The sequence below is a fragment of the Camelus ferus genome, chromosome 5 (genome assembly GCF_009834535.1).
Source record: "Camelus ferus isolate YT-003-E chromosome 5, BCGSAC_Cfer_1.0, whole genome shotgun sequence".
Taxonomy (NCBI): Eukaryota; Metazoa; Chordata; class Mammalia; order Artiodactyla; family Camelidae; genus Camelus; species Camelus ferus.
The window spans coordinates 77,171,334-77,191,306 of NC_045700.1; the positions used below are offsets into that span (position 1 = coordinate 77,171,334).

Consider the following 19,973-nt stretch of genomic DNA (forward strand, 5'->3'; position numbering starts at 1 on the left):
GGTGGCAAGTTGTGATCTCTAGGAATAAAAAGCAGTGGAAGATATGACTTTATGGTTTTTATGTTTCATTGAACTTACAAACCGTTTTTTGTCTGGAAAATGGTTTCCTATTGGGCAGTCTGCTCAACAGTCTCACTGTCAATTTCACTTTTTTGCCTTGTAAGAAATGTATTGACTAGGAGCCCAGATTCAGATACGACAGCATGACTTCTTTTCTTAGGTGTTTCTGTCTCACTAAATAAGGCTTTAGTAAACTACCTGTCTCTGGGTTTGCCAAGATGATTCATTTTTTAGTGGAGAAACCATTAAAGCTTCCCATCACTATTTTATAACATTGCCATGGACTTAAGTGCTGTTTTCCCCCTTTATATTTCCATTTTATTCCCTAGCTACTTAATTTGGGTCAAATCAAACAAATTGTCTTAAGGACCATGCCCTTTGAAGTTTTAGAAACATACATGGGAAATACAAACCAAAATACAACTGCTATTTTCCTTGATTTTCTCCACCTGTATGTATTTCATAGAAAATCTATAGATGAATAGACAAAATGTTCACTCAAAACTTTAATTATTATGTTCTAGACACAGTGATAAGCATTTAAAATGTGCTGTTGTGCAGTTATCCTCACAATAGTCCAAGGAGATAGACACTAGTATACCCATTGACCAGAGGACCAATAAGCTTAAGAAGACTGACTAACATTCCTTATGTTACCCAGTGAGTATATTTGCAGCTTGGAATCCATTAACTTTTATGTATTTCCTCTTAGGTACATGTAAGTATAGAGAGCTGACCAAGACATGGTTCTTGATTTAAAGAAGTTTACAGTCTTAGTAGGAAAGGAATAAGAAACTACACCTTCAACTAAATCACAGGTCGAATATATTAATGCTATAATAGTACAACCTGTTATTAGCCTCTGGTGATTTTACAAGTAATACTGAATTAAGCTTTCTAATTAATTCAAATAAAGTCAGTTATAATTCTAGCTGTGAAAGGATACAAAAAGGAGACTTGACAACCATTGACCATCAAGCACAGTCTCATCCAACCAGAAGTGATTGTGCTGTGACTTGGACTCAGTTCAGTTGACTGGACTATTTTCCTATTATGGAGATGAATGCATCAGCCTTTCTTAATCTGTTATCTTCGAACAGTCAAATCATATGATTAAAATTCTTGTTTGAGTCTGTGTTGACTAAGAAGCGTTTTTATAATAAATTGTTTTACCGATTTTGCTAGCTTACCTTTAAGAGGAGGCCATCCTGGCCCAAAGACATGCGCCTTAGTCACATAAGCAGTTAATGACTTGACATTCTGATTTGATAAATTGTTAGACCTGGTGGATTTAGTTAGTACGAGTCTGCACCAAGGCTGACAATTTAAACTACTGCTCCTTCATGGCAATGCTCATGTCTAACAAAATGTCAAGGACGACTATTGGGGAAGCATCCACTCTTCCCTATGGGTCAGCCTCTTGTAGATCTTCATACATCATGCTTCTTCCTGTGTGATATCTCTCAATAAAGTGTCATGGAGGCAAACAAGTAGCAGTGTTTTATTTTAATTGGTCTAAAACAGCAAACACAAATTTGTAGAAGTGGCATTTGATATAGATAGGTCTTGAGCCCTGGTTGAGATTTCAATGTAAAATGAGGGCATATCAGACAAAGAATACCAGTAGTAGTGTTAGGTCTCAGTGTTAACATTAAAAATACACAACCAAATGTATTTAGCATGGGAGGAAGTGGGGAGGCAGAAGGAAGATGATGTCTACACTTAACAGGTGGAAACTGGTGGAAGCTCAATGATCTTGACTCCAAATAGGAAACTTGAGTCTTTCCGGAAACTGAGTTCTCAGAAATAGACACCTTTCAGAGTTGTGATCATGTGGGAGGGAGGAGAGACAAGTGGAGAAAGAAGGGCAGAGAGAGGTTATTGTCTTTTCTACGGGCATCACCTAGGGTGTAGCCAATTTTAATCACAAAGGCAAAAATTAAGCTCAATCTTCTGTTGATTTCAAAAACAAAGGACAATTTTGGTTGCAGATGGACATCCACAGTTGTGGTATTTGAAAAACATATTAGCACTTACATAAAAAGATACTCATTTTTAAACTGATTTTCCCTTTGTATTTGCACTATACAAGAATATAAGCCTCACTTACAAGTTTATTTGCCACATCTTAGACTTTAATTTCTAAATCTCACCAATCACTATAAGTATCTTATTTTCAGTTTTTTTGGTTGTTGTTGTTAATGACACCAAATTAATCTTGATTAAAATAAAAATGAGAAATTTTACATAGTCAAGTCTAGGAATTATTCCAAAACTAGATAATATTTTTTTCATGAAGTTTAAGAATGAAAATAATAGGGAATTTACTTTATAAGTTATGTTATAGAAATTAAATTGATGTGACTGTATTTTTCATTAATTAAATATTAGCTTTTTTTCAATATATTACCATCTTAACAGAGAACATAAATATGAATTTTTTTTAAAGGCAAAAAAATTTTGCATATGTTTTTAAGCAAAAACAAATTATTTCTTTTTTTTCCCCCAGATGCAGGATCAGGATCTGGAGATGGAGGTAGGAGTTGCCTCTTTATATATTTGAAGACTTACATGTGGCTATTATCTCTGGATATTTACTTATGTATTTGCCATCACAGATAACTGAGACAAATTCATATTTTGCATTTTAGGAAAAGGAAAACAAAACCAAAAAATACCATTCTCTTTATTAAGTAAATGTATATGCCATGTAAATTACTTGATATATTTATGAATCATACTTAACTCCATTTCCATCTAATCTTCCTGTTTGTGTTTGCGTTTGAGTTAACTTCAAGATAAATATGCATGTCAGAACTTCCTAAAGGAAGCCTCCAAGCATTTGTGGCAGGGCAGAAAACTCATGAGAAAACTATTTAAATATTGGGTTTTTTAAATATATAATCACAAGGTATTGATATTAACACATATATAACTATCATGTAAACAAGGTCATAATTATCAAATTAATAGTTTGAAACTGAAGGAGCTCTAGTTTATAAAAGAAAAGTAAAAAAGATAAACTTTAAGCCAGTGAAAATAAGATAGTATCTTTGATTTCTTTGATTAAATTAATCTCTAGCTATTTTCACTAAAATAAGATATATGTTTTCATGATTTAGTTATGTGTTTAAAGAAGCATATAAGATAAGAGACAGGCAGAAGCTTTCAAAATTTGATCTGATATACTTACTGCCAAGTAAGAAATTATTTCTGGATTGAACCTTCATTGTAAATTTCCCAAAATGCTTTTCTAAATGAAATCCAAACAAAATGCTACCTTTATACACTACAAGAAAAAAAAAAGCAACTAGATATAATTTCAGCAAGGATAATGAAAAGAGAATGAATAAAAAACATAAACATTTTCTCTCAAGGCCTTGCTTAAGTTGTATAAAGTGACTAAATGTATGTTTCCAAGTAATTTTAGTTTTCAAATGAAGAATTTGATAAAAGATAAGGAAGAGAAGTCTCTGGATTCAGGAAAGTCATATCTGTACTGCTCACCTTATCTGGTTTGGGCAACACTTTAAAGATTTCTCAAGTCGCCTTATGTAATGAAAGGCTTAACTAGTTCATAAGTAATCAGAGACTACAATTAGAGCAGCATATTGGAGCACTTTTTTTTTTTTTTTACACAAAGACTAAAACTGAACAGGAGTCAAGGTTCAGTACTGTGAGAGTATGAAATGTATTTCCATGTCATTCGGCATTGGACAGTCATCTGATGTTAAGACAATCTTTTACTACTTCTATGAAATTAATGTTTTTCTCTAGCTGATTAATGTAGTATTCCTAAGAAAGCTTCTAGAAGTTTTGAAAAAAGGAGCTTCTAGGACAAATTAAATCTTAAGGAGAAAAAGAAAGGGGAAAAAAAAGAGTTCCTTGAGTAAATATTTCACCACTGGAATATTAAGAAATTAATCAATTTCTTAAATGTTGCTTTTAGAAAGAACTACAAAACTCTGTACACTCCCAGCTCCTTAGTTTTATGTGTAGACTACTTAATTGGACAGGTATCATTTTATCTCAACTGTTCTACTTTTCATGCAACAAGTCTTAATTTTTAGCATCTTTAAAAACAAAACACAGAATATCCCCGTTGCCCTTTTGTTAAAGCATCACAGTATACTTTTTCTAATTGAGTCTTCTCTTCATATCATAAATCATTTCTTCATTTTCTTTCATAATAAGTTGTGGTGTATGTTTCAGACTCTAGTTTCCAGTTTTCATTCACTGTAATTAGCACATACGATTGATGGTATAGTCAACCTCCTTCTTCTTTGTTGCATTTTATATTGAAATCGTAGGTTCACTATGTTATCCTATGATCTGAACAAGGGAATTTGAGGGGGAAATCATTTTAATCTCGTGAATATGATATTTATAAGTTAAATTTTATATATTAGTTGGAAATTACTTTCCTTAATTTTTTCTCCTTTTTTATTTTTACCCTTCCTTTCAATTATAAGTGCTTTATCATAACTTAGAGAGAGAGAAAAAAAAAGCAACTTCTTAAGAGATAACTGTTTTGAGGAGAAAAAAAGCAAATAACACATTTAATTCTCAGTTGAATTTCTTTTAAAGAATTGTTGCTCTGAAAGTTGTGGTAAATAAGTATTTAGTCTTAGCTGCATAGTTTTTTTTAAAAAGACAGAGACAGTGTTTCTGTTTTGTTTTTACTAAATCAATTTTTTTTCTAGTCTATGTGTTACTTTTCTCTGAAATACTAATGGTTTTACTTTTCTGTAGTTTTATTACTCTAACATAAAATGACAAAAAGGCTTAATAACTAGAACCTGTAAACTTAGAGTGACTTGCACATTCCAATTCCCATATCCATTGGATTGTACATAAAATATATTTGACTTGCTACCTCTGCTATACAGAAGATGGACTTGCTCTATATTCTGACAGAGTTCCTATTACCAAGATATCAGAGGAGCCAGAATCAGTTTCCTTTGAATTAACCAGAAGTGACTGAATTACCTGTGTTTGGCTGGTTAATCCAACAAGCCTAGCTCGTGATTGTTCTGACTGGTCTCTATGGGATATATTCTCAATAACGTGTATTTAGTTAATAATGGGGGCATCTTTGCAAGCACTTTAGATGGTTAATGGTTATTTTTCTAATTTCCTTTAACAAAAGTTAATATAATTCCCAAATGGAGTGCATTGATCTGAATAGCGAAGTGAACAATGTTATTTACAAAACACTTACATGTGTGACTATCAAAAATGGTATCATAAATATCCAAATCCAAAATCACTTTAGAAATACATCAATTTTTACTTTTTTTAGATTGTCTTATGTTTTTAAATGAATGAATATTGCCTTAGCATTGAAAATTAGGCCTGATTATTTGAAAAATAATTTGTTTAATTCATTTTCACAAGAGCATATCTGTCATTTACCACACTTGTGGGAACATTTTTACTACAATATAAAATGGATCTAAAGGTTTCATAAAATTTATATTAACTTGTTAGTACCCATTTTATAGAGAGTTTTAAAATCTTTAACTATTGATCTATTTATTCAGATGAAACAATTCAAAAGACTAACATTATTTAGTAAAACATGTTTACCATGTCTTCCCCACGGTTTGCAAAATGTACTGCATTCATTTGTCAGGGTAATTTGTAGAGTAATAAGGAAAAATATTGCATACAAATCTTAAAGGTTGGCTTTTCCCACTTCAGTGACTCAGTCCTCTTTTTTTAGTGTTTGAGAAAATTCATTAATACAAAGAATAATTTTGTATTATTAGTTCAGAACGTAAGACTGGCTGTTTATGGAATCCTTTTTGTTCCGAACAAAAATGTTTAGTTGGAAAGATATCTACATCAAATAACCTTTTGGATAGACTCCCACCTGAAAAAAAATTCAGAATAAACTGTAATTAACTATATATGTGTCTGATAGGGAGGTGATAAAATACATGGTCCTGTATAGACCAAATTCCAAAGAATTTCAGAAAGTAGTAAAAAGGAATGGATTGGTGTTTCAAATACTTATGTATATGAAGATTTAATGCTGTAAATAAGAAAAATGGGTGTGTGTAGGAGGGATAATAACATCTTATCCAGCCACAGACTTCCTTAAGCAACAAATACTGCAGTAAGAAAAAAGGTATTAAAGGAGCCTTCTCTCAGAATCTAAGGGTGTGTGGGTGGTTAAGGGATAATTTGTAACACCTGCTTTTCTTTCAGCATCTTTCAGTCATACTATAAAGACAAGGCCATGAATATTTTCCATTATTCTTAATAATATTTCTGGATTAAGTAGACTTTTGATAGGTTCCTAAAGACAAAATATATGTCTGGTAAAATAAAAACTGTATTTTAACTATTAAAATTATCATAAATATATTATCCTGCTAAAAGTCTGGAAGAATCCACAATTAAATTTTAATAACAGCTTATGGGAAGTTGTATGATAATGTCTATAGAAATAAAATGTCTCTAAGATACACAGCATAGATACAATGGGTATATTTTTAATTCATGAGATAAAATGAAGCACTGGGCCTATTTATACAACTTATATAATTACACAGGTTTAAGAGAATTCTTTAATAATTAATCTCTTTAATTAAGAGAATAATGTCAAATTGTATAGCAACAAATCAAATTAAATTTACATCTATTATTTGTATAAAGAAAGTCTGATTTTTATTTTAGTAATCCAGGTAATTGTTATTATGATGACTTTAATGCAAAAAATCAGTTATGGTATGTTTTTATTTAATGCAAAATTGTCCTGTGCAAATTATCTTTGTATGCTGTCACTTGGATGTCTATAATTAAGATATTTATTTCGTATATACTTTGGATAGAACAAGAAGTATTTATGTTGCCACAAATCATAGACCCTAGACTGTTTCTGATTATGTGGATTGCTAAAAACTAGAAGCAGTATTGTAACAAATTTGAGCACTTAAAATTATTTTTAAAAATGTCTTATGTTTCTAATGTGGATTTAATGATATTCAGAAATTCAGTTGAATTGAAAAAGCCTAATATAACCTGGGGACTGTGGCAAGGTTTCTGGAGCTATAAAGCTGAATATGACACAGTTCTTTACACTCAAGGAGATTTACATGTAAATTCTTTTCTTAGCACACAATGAGAAAATTATGGTTCTAATCATCAAAAGAAAAATAATCCCTTGTAGAAATAAAATGTTAAATATACTATAAATTACAGGGAGCTGAATATTCATTCCATAAAATATTCTTATATTAGACTAAGTGACTTTTTCTTCCATTCCCTTTCCTGACTTCCATCCGTACCTTCTCCACCTTACTGTCATGGTCAAGTTCTTGCCAGCACACTATGCCTCACTGTGTAGTTTCTCCATTGAGTACACATTATAGCCAAAGTCTCACAGGCATCAGTTATAAGCACCTTCAGCTGAAATACTGATTCAGTAAAAAATTCTACCATGTATGAAAGGTCTGAGATTCTTCCAGGGCAATACATATGGGGAGAAAACAGAAACTCTCTTTGCTTTTGCTGTCCTACACCTGAGAGCTGCTGCTCTGGCTGGACATGAGTTTATAGACATCTGAACCACAATCGAAATCTTTTCTCAGGTCTTCAAAGGGTGGAATGAATCCATTTTGCTTTCTCTGTACTTCAAAGAGAAACAATAGTGCGATGGAGTAATGAAATAGAGGTAGGGTGAATGAAGACAATGGGTAATGAAATTAGAACAATACAAATAGCAAACAGAAGGAGGGAACAAAATGAGAATGATGGAAAGTGAAGAGAGGAGAATGGAGCCTTTGTTACCAACATGGCTGTACTTTGTTTTCACACATGACTACCATCTTAAAAATGAAAATAACTTTTTTTTCCCAGTAAAATAGTAATAATTGACTGAATTTCCAGAGAAGATTGCTTGATGTGAAATGGATACTACAAACTTTTTTTTCTAAATCACCCATATGTTTTGTTTTGTTTTTTAAACCACATCTAGGAAAATAAATGTAATCAGTGTATGCAGTGTGATACACATGGCTTTAGATTATGAATCAGGAGATTTGTATTCTAGATTTTTAATTGACTTGAATGATGCCTATGTGATTTTACTCTCAAGCTCTTTGGAGATTCATTTATTTTATCAGTAAAGGAGAGTAACATCTGCTGATAGGAAAAGATGATTATAATAAACTAAGGCAAAGAACTTCAGACTCCAAAAAATTAAAACTGAAGTGAAAAGAATTTATATTACCTTTGCTCTTTATTCCCATTTACTCTGAGAATATAATTTCTCTGAAGGGTTTGATTAGAAATATGGGTCTTTTAATTAGTGATTTTTAAGTCCATGATTTACAGTACTGATGCAGAGACAATGCTAACAAGTCTACATACCCAATCACAGTTTTCCGTATTTAGAGGAGACAGCTAGCTCTGCACCTCAAAGAGGAGTGAAGTCTTCACAGTGTTGATACCAGAGGAACTGCAGTTCTGTAAGATAGATAAGAAATAAGGAATAAGGTTTAAAAAATTCAAAACAGTAAATAATTCTTAAAACTACAATGGCGGGCATATTGCCTCCATAAAAATTCAAAAAAGAAATGGGAGGGACTCAGTACACTTACAAGGAAGAGTTTTCATCAGAACGCTAAGCATTGCAGTTTTTCCAAGGGGATTTGAACTTTTTAGAAAGAGATTCTTTTAAAATAGATGGGAAGATTTTATTATTGTTCTGATTGATGTCAGATAAATCTGTAAGGAAGCCTAACTCAGTTATAATTATTTGCAAAACACTCTATGGTTTAGAAAAAGCACTATCATAACATTAATTTATTTAATCACAGTGGCAGCCTTTGGACGTGTGGATGATGATCAGAAAATACATAGCATTTCACCCACAATGCTAGCAACAGTACACATGGTAACCAAGCCAGTCCTTGAATTTCAAGAAGGAAACTGTAGCCTACAAGCTTACCCTACCTCTTGCAGTAGCTGTTTGCAACAACTGTATCAGACAGACCCCATATTCTGTGATTTCTGTAAATCATCAGTCCTATCAACAATCATAGGAGATTTCATTTTCCCATCATCTTACCTTCTTTCCACTCTCACTTTTAATTTTGAAATCATCTGTTCCATTCAACGGAGTACTCAGACCCCTATGGGTTTTGTTGTGGTCTGTCATCTAAGGTAACCATCAGTCCATATTGGTTTGCCAGCTGTTCTCATCTACTGACTTCCCCCTTGATCTCCCATCCCTAACCCCATGCCTTTTCTGGGTATTCGCTCCAAGGTGTTTAATAGACTTTAATCTTGGGGAAAAAATCCTGTTGTGTGAGTAGCAACAGGGAGTAGTAGTTGAAAATACAGGCTCTGGCCCTGGACCCTGTGGCTGTGGTCCTGCCTCCACCACTTACTAGCTGTGTGACCATGGACGGGTTACTTACACAATCTGTTTCTAGTTTCCTCAGCTGTGACCCTTGCAGGGTTCCCCAGAAAGCAGACTCTGAGGTTGAGATTGGTACAGTCAAAGTTCACTGAGCAGTGCTCTCAGGATGGGTGTCTGAGGGAGGAAGAGTGTGGGGCTGGGCAGAGGGAGAGCTAGTACAGTTAAAAGAAGCCATGTCAGGGCCTCAGTATGGGATGGCCCCTGTGAGTTGTGTTTAGCTGGTTTGATGGGGCTGGGCTTCCCCACTCCACCATTGGTCGCCACTGATGTGGGTGCCCCCAAAGGGAGGATTGCTTTGGGCCAGGCTGCAGACTAGACCTGGAGAGGGACTCAGCTGTGAGCTGTCTGTCTACAACATTTGCAGCAGCTGAGATGGGGGAAATGTGAACGCCGCACCATGGCATCCTCAATGATCTGTAAAATGTAAAACAAGGAACAAAACAGACAAAAGTCCTGCCTTTGTTGAGCATCTTTCCGGTGAAAAGAGCCAAGCAGTAAACAAAGAACTAAGGACAAATAAAGATTGTCAGATGGTGAGTGCTGCGCATGGGGTGGGGGGGGATGGGTAAGTGGGATAAGGGAAGGCAGGGGTTGCTAATATATTTGGGGGGATCAGGAAAACCTGGACAAAGATAAGAAGGAAATGAAGGAGCAAGGCTCACCAATAAGCAAGGGAAGGGCTTTGCAGGAGAGCTGCAAACTCAAAAGCACTGAAGCAGGTGCCTAACTGGGGTATTCCAAGATCAATGATGTTAGTTGGACTGAAGTGAGTGAGAGGGTGCTTGGAGATGAGGAAAAGAGATGGGGGTAACCCTGCAGACCCGCCAGGGGGGTTCGGGTCTTCCTGTGAGTGAGCTGGGAGCCATCGATGGTCAGGGGCAGAGAGCATGTGGTGATCCGACTGGTGATTTTACAAGACCTCTGTTGAGAATGCATTGTGTTGAAGTAAGGGAGGAGGTGGGGCAGACTTTGGTAATTAAAAGAAAAAAGGTAACATTTCTTTTGTCTGGAGTTGATGGTCAGGAGTTTGTGGTATATTCTCCAAAGTACTCCTTGCCTATTTTAGATATACCAGTCTGCTACCCATCTGAGGGACATTGTCTATGGTCCTTCATTAAATAGATATCCAAGGTTGTACAGTAGTTGAATCCTTTTTTTTTTTTTTTGAACCCTTAAGGTACATTTGTACTCAGGGTTTTATTTAAGACGTCCTTCTCTTGTTTTGATATCTGTACACAAGCAGAACATTTCAGGTATTACCAGACAGTGTTTAATACACAGGAATCTCTCTGCATGCTGCAACGCATGCCAAATTGCACTGAATTTGTTTCAAATTTGGGTTGGAAAGTAATAGCTTTTTTTACTGTACTAAATGTACAATACATATTGCAGCATATGATTTTTAATGTTTTCTTAACAAAGAGCAATTTCATTTTCTCTGGTAAATTACACACTTGTTATAGCTTCGGGATTTGAAAAAAAATCCAAGAATAATAGAAAACAATATGTTTAAATAATGTTAGCATTCTGGCTCAATGAGTCAAACCAAAAGAATTATTCCAGTGACTTTCAGTTAGTAAACTAGTTCTGAAGAGATTTTAGTTTTGCATTCCTTGCTGATGTCTCTCGGAGAAAAATAAAAGGAGAATTAACTGGATTTTAAGTAAGGTTGGACAGATGCGTCTAAGAACTTGTTCAGCAGATGGAGCATTTAAAGTGGATCTATTCATAATTAAATAAATATTTAATATAAATATTTAAATATAAAATACTAAATACATGTATTTCTTATAAACTTAACCTTGTCCCCCATTCTCTCTCATTTTCCAGCTGCTTTCCTCATTCCTTAATTTCATAGTTTGGCTGACTGGATGACTGTTCTGACATTATCTTCTGGTAGGGAAGGCCACAAACAGAAAAATCCATATTAGTGGAATCAGTTAAAGAGGGAACCCATTTCTATTACAGCTTCTACACAAAATTAACGTACTCTTCATATATTTGATCCTGGCTAAATTGAGAAAATTTGCATCATCTTGTAAGCATTGAATCAGGGCAAGAGTCATTCTTGATACACTGACTATCCTCTCCAGAGACCACAGCACTAACAGGAAACCATGACCTTTGGCGACTAGAGTTTCTGACATCTTGATTTATATGGTAGTGGTGGGAAATTGGTGCAAAGGGTGTTGAGCCATAGAGTGTCATCTCTCCTGAACACTTCGAGCTTTGGGCTGAAGTTTGAGATCTAATCCTTAAGGGTTGGAGAGTTTACAGTGTTGAAGATTCTATTCAGTTACTCAAAAGACAGGCATAATAGCAGCTTGAATGTGCTTGTCTTTGAAAGTAGGTGTTATTTTTAAATATAATTAAAGAGAAACACAGCTGGCAGTTTAGAGAAAAAAGGGAGTTAGTAGTAGAGTTATTATACTGCATCTTAAAGAGTAGGATGATATTAAATGGTTATATTCTGGTATCTCATGTCTCACTGCTTTTGAGGGCCATGCTGTCCAAGCACATTCAGGCATTGATTCAGGAAACACCCCTGGCCATTCACCAAGAGGGAGCTCTCTTACACCACGCTCTGCTCTGAAATAGAATGTGGCAGAGTTATGAAGCCAGTCCAAGCCTATAAATCAGCATGCTACATGGATTTTCTATTGTGAATAGTTCTCAGATCTCTGTGTCCAGACCCTTCCTTCACCAATCCCCTATTTCAGTCCCTAGTCATCTCTTGTCTATGACGTTGAAAAAAATCATCCTAACAGGACTCCCTTCTTCCAGTCTTGTCGTCCTAAAATTTTTCTGGCTTATGGTCAGAATGATTTATAGAAAATACTTATCTGAGCATATCATTCCCCTGCTTACAACCCAACAATGGTTGTCCATCATTCTTAAAATAAAAGTCAGTCTTCCCAGTAGGAGGTACAAAGTCCTCCAGAGATGCTCCAGTACCCGCCTCTCCAACCTCATCATTAATCTTCCCCTCAGACTTGACAACTCCAGTGTACCTTTTCACTGAGAGTAGTTCATTGAGATACCTCAACAGATTTCATGCCTCTTTGGTTTACTAATGCTGCCTTCTTCCTGAAACCCATCCCATGCTTTTACCTAAATATTTCTCATCTTCTAAGACTAAATCAAGAAGATTTCCTTCAGTTATCTATTTGGACTAAATACAGTTCTACTTTGTATCACCAGTCTGATTCACTGAAGTAATCGTCTTGTATATGTGCCTGGAGCTAATTGTTAGTCTCCCTAAGTGCAGACCACAAAGCCACGTTCCTAATAGGATCTCATTGAATATTTGCTCGGCTGAACTAAGGCTGTAACACTAACAGCAAAAAAGTGTGCTTAAATTCTGAAATGTTTCCCTTCACATTTGCATGCTATAGTTTAAATTATTTGAAATTCTGAAATAAGAGTTTAACATGAAGAGTTTCATGTGCTAAAATAACTGTAGAATTATTTTAACTTAATAGAGGAGGACTGGGGAAAAAAAAGTAAGAGCATGATCCCTTGTACAAAGAATAAGGCAAGATGATATTTACGAACCTAAAACAGCTTCAAAAATAAGCACCTGCTTATCCAGGACCGAAAGAAAATCAAGGGAATCTAGGAAGGGCCAAGCAAAAATACAGGCTGCAAGCTTAAGCTAAAAGGCTTTTTCTTTGCATTTTCTTTATTTGTGAAGTGCATGGCATCTGATACTAGTATATCAACTTGTTCATTTGTGATTTACCTCGTTCTCCTAAAAGTGGTGTGCAGAGAAAAAAGATGGAAGTTATTTTAGGATTTTAGTTAGTTTGTAGGTAATTGAGGTAATTTTACCCTATGTGAATACTTTATCCCACATCCAAATTACTTATTAAAATACCAAATGACTTTGGCCAGAGAATAGAATCATTTGGAAATCCATTTGGTAATTTCATTTAATTTGACATTGACCCAGTAGGGGAAAAAAAAAGCCTGTCTTTTCTGAGTTTTCAAGGAATTACTGTGATTACCCCACATAAAATGTACTTTAGGCATAGAAGAATATTACTTGGAAAATAAAACACTGGATATTAGTTCCTTAGATCTAGAAAGTTTCTCAATTTAATAAAATCAGAAAGTAGAACTCTGTGAGCCTCAGCTTTCAGCTTATGAAATACACAACAGTGTGTAGAGGGGGAAAGGAGAGCTTTTGTATGATGCCGTGGAGATTCTAGAGGAAATAATTTGAAAGTAAGTCACTTTGCTGTCATCAGACTGCAAGTAAAGATGCAACCAGCAGAATTTCATAGAACTGTGCCTGGCATGTAGTAGGTGCCAGATAAATATTGGTGAAATTCATGCATGGATGAATGAACTGGCAGAGCAGTGATGTCCACTCCTACAATAGCGATAAATCGATGCGTGTGTGAACAAGGAGGCCACTCTCCCACCTCCCAGTAGCTGCTAACTAGGGCCCTTGACTTACTTAGAGTAGGCATCACAAATGCCATGAGCTGTCATTCCTCAAGAAATCTGCAGAGGGATTCTATTTCTTCCACCAACTCTGAGTCACAGCTCTTCCCCACACCCCCTTGCTCTTTTTTTTTTTTTTTTTTTTCATCTGTTCCCCCCACCACCATGAATGAAACTGGAGCAATATGGTAATGCTGTGCTCAGATATAAAAGGAGGTATTTATAGGGGATAAAAAAGAGTTTGGAGAAACAAACTAGGAGAGCAATCTGGTGAGAGAGAAAAGGACTTTTCCATGCAAAATGTCAGAAGAAGAAAAGAGAAAGCGGTGATATTCAACGTCTTGTGGAAAGAGATTTTTAGTGCCTAAGTAAGGAACAAAAAAATGTAGAATGTTAAATAGCTTCAGGCTTGGGTAGGCTGTACTATTGGTTTTTATAAGGTCCCAATCAACATATCTTTCCATATTAACACACAGAATATTTACTTAGTTAGTGCATTTTTCCCTCAATAGTTTTTACACTCCAACCCATGCATGTTTTGAGAAGAAAATCAAGAAAAAGGTGTTCCAGACAAAGATTTTCTTCCTAACTCTGCCCTACACACATTTCTCACCCATCTAAAATAGCATTTAATGTTGCCAGAGGATATTTCATTAGGAAAAATAGATTTTGTTCTTGCCAGACAAGACAAAGGTTGAAATCAATGCTTCGTCCTGCTGAATAGGAGATCTGACACTTTCCTTACCCCAGCACTTTTGAAGTGTGTTCGGTAGAACTTGAATGCCTCACAGTGCTATTTACCAAAGGCTATTCAGTTGAGTGAGATTGAGAAATGGAGTGTATTTTGACCTCTTCTGAGGCATCACAGGTAAGGTGTCCAACTTGCTCCAATTTGCCCAACACTTTTCCAGTTTAGCGTGGAAAATTCTGCAACCCAGACTCCTCAGTCCTCCAAAAACAAGGACAAGTGGTCACCTTGGTCACATATGAAAGACTGAGAAATCTTACAGTAAAGAAACTTGCTAGGTTTTGTTTAAAAAGTGTTTTAAAAGAACACCTGATCATGAAACATTTTTCTTAAAGATACTGAAAAAGCAAAGGAATTAGTAATCCATGGTGCACACGTTGGGAAACTGCTCCAACCCCATCCATTTGTCTCCCGTCCCTGCAGTCTCATTAACGATATTCTCTCTACCGCCCCGTGTGACAGGGTGCATGGAGACCTGAGGAATGATCTACTGATCGTAACTGCTCGGGTCTCCTCCCGTAGACTGAAGGTACTTAAGCCTTAAGCTGGGAATGTAGAAGAAATTCCTTATAGAAATCATTTCATCACTTTGAAATCATTCCCCTTTCTCAACCTCTTTCACAGATTTTTACCTGTCTTAAGACAAACCTTTTGAGAATTTCTATAGGAAGGTAATACATTGTCAGGAAAACCTTTAAAAGATCTATGTTCCAAGTTCTTTTTTAATTTTTTAAAATTTAGTTGGTTCTTTTTTTTTTTTTTTTTTTTTTTTAGTTTTTTTGGGGGTGGTGGGTGGATAATTAGGTTTATTTATTTCTTTCTCCTTAGAGAAGATACTAGAGATTGAATCCAGGACCTCGTGCATGCTAAGCACATGCTCTACCACTTGAGGTATACCTTCCTCCCCAAGTTCTTTTCTCATTTGCGATTGTATAATTATATATTTCTGGATGAGTCTTGAATATATGTTGAGCAGTATGCATAAATTACATATATTTTACATCATGTGTATTATATATTGTAATTCATAATAGTATATATATTAGTAGAGAATTGGGGGCTGCCATTCAGTGACAACATAAGCATTCATGAAACTCCCCTCTGATCCCTCTCTCTTTAGGAATAACCACATCTAAGGGGAGAGAGGAGAGTAGGGCAAAGGGATAAAAATGCATAGAATTTTCAATGTCTGGAAAGAGAGAAAAATTCAGATCCAGAGTCGCTTAGTTCCACTGAACCGTTTTCTGTTTTTTAGCCAACAGTGAAATGCTTGATCTGGTTGAGCACCTCCTGTAATTGCCACCACATCACAAACTAAGACAGGTGCCTGTTCCTGCACCTGCAAATGGTCCTAGAAGGCAAAGCCCATTTTAGTGAACTACGACGGACTGGCTGAGTGAATTCATGAAAGGGACTCTGTGACACTGAATCATCTATTTGTTTCAACAAAGACTTGAATTTTTCTAAGTTCAGAGATTTTTTTCCTAACTTTTTCTAAGTAGTTTTCAGCTCTAAATGTCTGAGGATTAAAAATGACTGATTCCGACATTTCTAGCACACAGTATTTACTGATAATGCTGAAGGAGCATTCCTTCTGACAAAATTCCTAATTTTTGTACGTTTGGGACAAGGCCAAGCAAACGAAAAATGCTTTAGCTGCATACTACTCCCTGAGGTTACTGGGAATGAAAAGGAATACATGGAAAAATACTTCAAACAGGGTATTGCTTTTAGGCGCGCTGCTTTCAAATGGGGCAATTACAGAAACACTGATAAGGACACAACACTGCTAATTTACATATACGTATAATACACGAATCACTAACCTTCATATGGCTTATCTGCTCCAGTAACTGATAAACCCAGTGGAACACTCTGAAGACTAATTTATACTGTCTCTTGTTAAGATACTAATAATGAGCCCCTACTCTGGGTCAGATATTTTATAGCCAAATAGTAAATAGTTGCCATAACTCTTCAAGAAAGATGTATCATCTCCATTTTCCAATGAAGAAAATGAAAACGCCAAGACTAAGCTACTTGTCCACAACCATGTGGTTAGTGGCACAGCCAGGATTTAAACCCAGGCCCTTGAAGCACCAGTTTCTCTTTTCTCCACTGGTTCCCATGTTGTCTGCCATTTATTTTGATGTCAGAGATTTAAAATAAAAATACAGAGCCTTTCATGTTAAAATATTTTAAACATTTATTAATTGCTTAAAAGGAAGGTGTTGCTGTTAAGTAGGGATTTTGAACTAATCAGAGAAACGGCTACACTTGTGTAACCCGACTTTGGCGCATTAGTCCTGTGCAAAGGGACATGCACACACACACAGGGTTTTTTTATTCCTAGCATTTATTCCACTTGATTTATTGATAATACAGTACTTACCTCCATGTGACACTATATACTCTTTCGATTTGATAACACGGCGTAATATTATTATACTCTATGCCAGCCATGTTTTAGATGCTTGAGATACAGAAAAAAGTCCCTGCTCACCTGAAGCTTAATTCTAAAGAGAAGCAACAGACATAAGCTAAGCAAATAAATAAACAAGAGCATTTCAGAGAGTGATCGTGTCTTTTAGTAATGTAAACAAGGTGATAGAATACAGAGTGACTAGGTTTTGTAGGAAGAGAGAGATTTGCACTGAATGCCTGAATTAGAAAGAAGTGCGCCCCAAGACCCCAAGGCAAGGCAGGCACTCAGAGCAAAGAGGAGAGCAAGTGCCAGTGCCCCAGGGGAGACCTCAGTGAAATCCAGAAACAAAGAGAAGCTAGACGTGGTTTGAGCACAGTGATTAAGCAGGAATGTGGTGGAAGAGGAGAGTGGAGAAGTGGTAAGGAATTGGGTTTTATTTATAGTGTCATGGGAAGCGTTTGGAGGAGAGTAATATAATCTGGCTTATATTTTTAAAAGACTGCTCTGGCTTCTGTGTGGAGGATGAATTATAGATGAAACAAGAGAGGAAGCAAGGAAACCAGCAGAAAGATTATTTTAGCAGAATAGGTAAAGATGACCCTGACCTAACTAGGGCGGTGGTGAAAAAAGATGGTGAGAAGGTCACAGATATACTGGTGTCCCACGTCTACTCAAATCACCTTCCATTCCTTTCCAAATTGACACTCATGGGAACAAAAATATTATATGCCGATACAAAGAAGGATCTAGAAAGGAGAAGAAAAACACGGTAACAATCCTGTCACTTCATTTTGTACTCCTCAAATTCTCCATACACATTCAACATGAATGAATATATAGGTTTACTTGTAAGACATGAAAATGTTTCATAAAAAGCATCATTTTAAAAAACAAAACCCCATGCGTCGAGCCTGTTGCATTCATCTAAGGCAATTTTCTCAGACTTCAAGAGGGAAGCAGATTGATGTACTTTTGGGATTTTCAACCAGTGGCTTTTCAGTAAAGCCTGCATCTATTGATGTTTTTGTTTTTCATTTACCGTTTTAAATTTCTACCACTTAAGCATCATCACTGGTATGGCAGTACAAAATAAGATACAAAAATAGACAGCTCTGTGATTTGGCCTTTAAGTGGCTTTATGCATTTATATTCTATGTAGGATATGTAACAGATTGTGATAACAGAATCAGGTACAATCAAATTGCAGCCTTACAAATATAGCAGATATCATGAAACAGCTCCCTTCTGCTGACTCAAAGAGTGGGAGTTCCACTTCTTTCATTACATTTTTTTCTATAACGGCTTATCACTAGCAACACCTCTGCAGCAACTCCCCTGCTTGTCAGTGTGAATGACCCCACAATAGCACTTTACCTATGTTTGCCGTGATTCTCACATTGAATTTCTTCTCTGGAGACAACTAATTTGAGTGGCTTGAAATGTAAAACTTACGGCTTCCACTTTTAGTTTCCCAGTTCACATAGCAACACAGTGAAGTCATTTTCAAACGCAGAAAACCCAAGGCCCTCAGATGATGGTCTTTGTCCAAACTCCATGGTGCTACTCTACTTTATTTCTCCAAAGCCTGTAGCCTTCCACATGTGCTGTTAGAGGGGGAAAATTCTACTATTTATATACAGAATTACTATGGGTATGTTCTTCTTGTTGCTACGTCTGAATGCAAAGGAGGCCACCAAGCCTGCCGAGAGGGACAGTCATCCAGTTCACTCACCTGTCCACTCGGATGGGGGCTTAAACAGTGTGTCAAATATTTGTAAATATGTCTTTTGCATATTTCTTTCACAGAGATTATTTGAGAGTGAGTAGTTTTCCTGTTTTTTAGTTTGGTTGTTTGTTTGTTTGCCTGTGGTGGTGGTGGTTTGCTTTTTTTTTTTAAAACCTTTTAGCTTTTCCTCCTCTTTAACCCTAAACTGGAATTCTGTTTTACTCTGCAGCTCACAGAGGCCATCCCTTACCGGATTCATGAAGTGGGAACAGTGTTGTACCAGTAGGGGGAGCTCGTATCCTGCTTATTTTGTGGGTTCTAGCGAAGTTACTTTGTAGGTTTGTGTTGTTAGGGTGGAGCTCTTTTAACTCCAAAGCCAACGAAGCTTTGGGGTGAGAATAATAGTTATTTCCTCCAGCTGAAAAGTTAAAATTTGCTGAAGTTGTAAATCTCAGCTGGAGTAAGAGTTAGGTGGCTTTGCTTGATAAATCTGCCTGCTCTAGCTGAATTTTTCAGAGAGCTGAAATGTGAAGGCTTTAAAACATGTTAAGAGATTTCTTTCCTGGGATGTATTATCAAATTACTTTCCTCCATAAAGAACAGACACAGCACCTGATTTTAAAGGGGTTGGTTGGTTCGTTTATGACTGTCGGTCAGTATAAACACGGCAGGTGCCGACGTGAGTGGCCGCGGTGTTAGGGTTGAATGGATACTGCCTGCACTCTGAATCTTATTTTTCTTACGCTTATCTCTTAAGTTTGCTCTGGGGCCATTTGCTTTTCTCACTAAATTGGTGTTAAGTTGCTGTCTATTGGGCAACAGAGTCATGATTAGCTAACTTTCACCAAAGCTGGTAAGGAACCAGGGCCAGAAGCATCCTTCTCCAGCTCCTCTTTCTTTAAGGTTGTTTTGGCTGTCCTTTGCGTTGTCAGCTTTCTTCAAACTACTCTCTGTAACTCTGGACTCTCCCTTGTGTGGACACCAGGCGTCTTGTCATGCTGAACGTACTTTTCTACTCCCCTCGCATTGAGTGTGTTCCCAGGATACACTCAGTTTTGACACTTTATTGAGCACCTGTTTAAAGCCAAGCTCTGAGCAAGAGACCGGAGATTAAACATCAGAGATGAACAAG

The 19,973-nt window shown here is 36.2% G+C and overlaps 1 protein-coding gene across 1 annotated transcript in view; it reads left to right on the forward strand.

The window, feature by feature from the left end:
• The window catches only part of TMEFF2 (transmembrane protein with EGF like and two follistatin like domains 2), a 223,558-nt gene that overhangs the window by 12,770 nt on the left and 190,815 nt on the right, over positions 1-19,973 (forward strand). Inside the window, exon 4 of the mRNA XM_006186808.3 lies at positions 2,570-2,596. Within this exon, the coding sequence (XP_006186870.1) occupies positions 2,570-2,596 (27 nt within the window). The remainder of the gene's footprint in view (positions 1-2,569; positions 2,597-19,973) is intronic.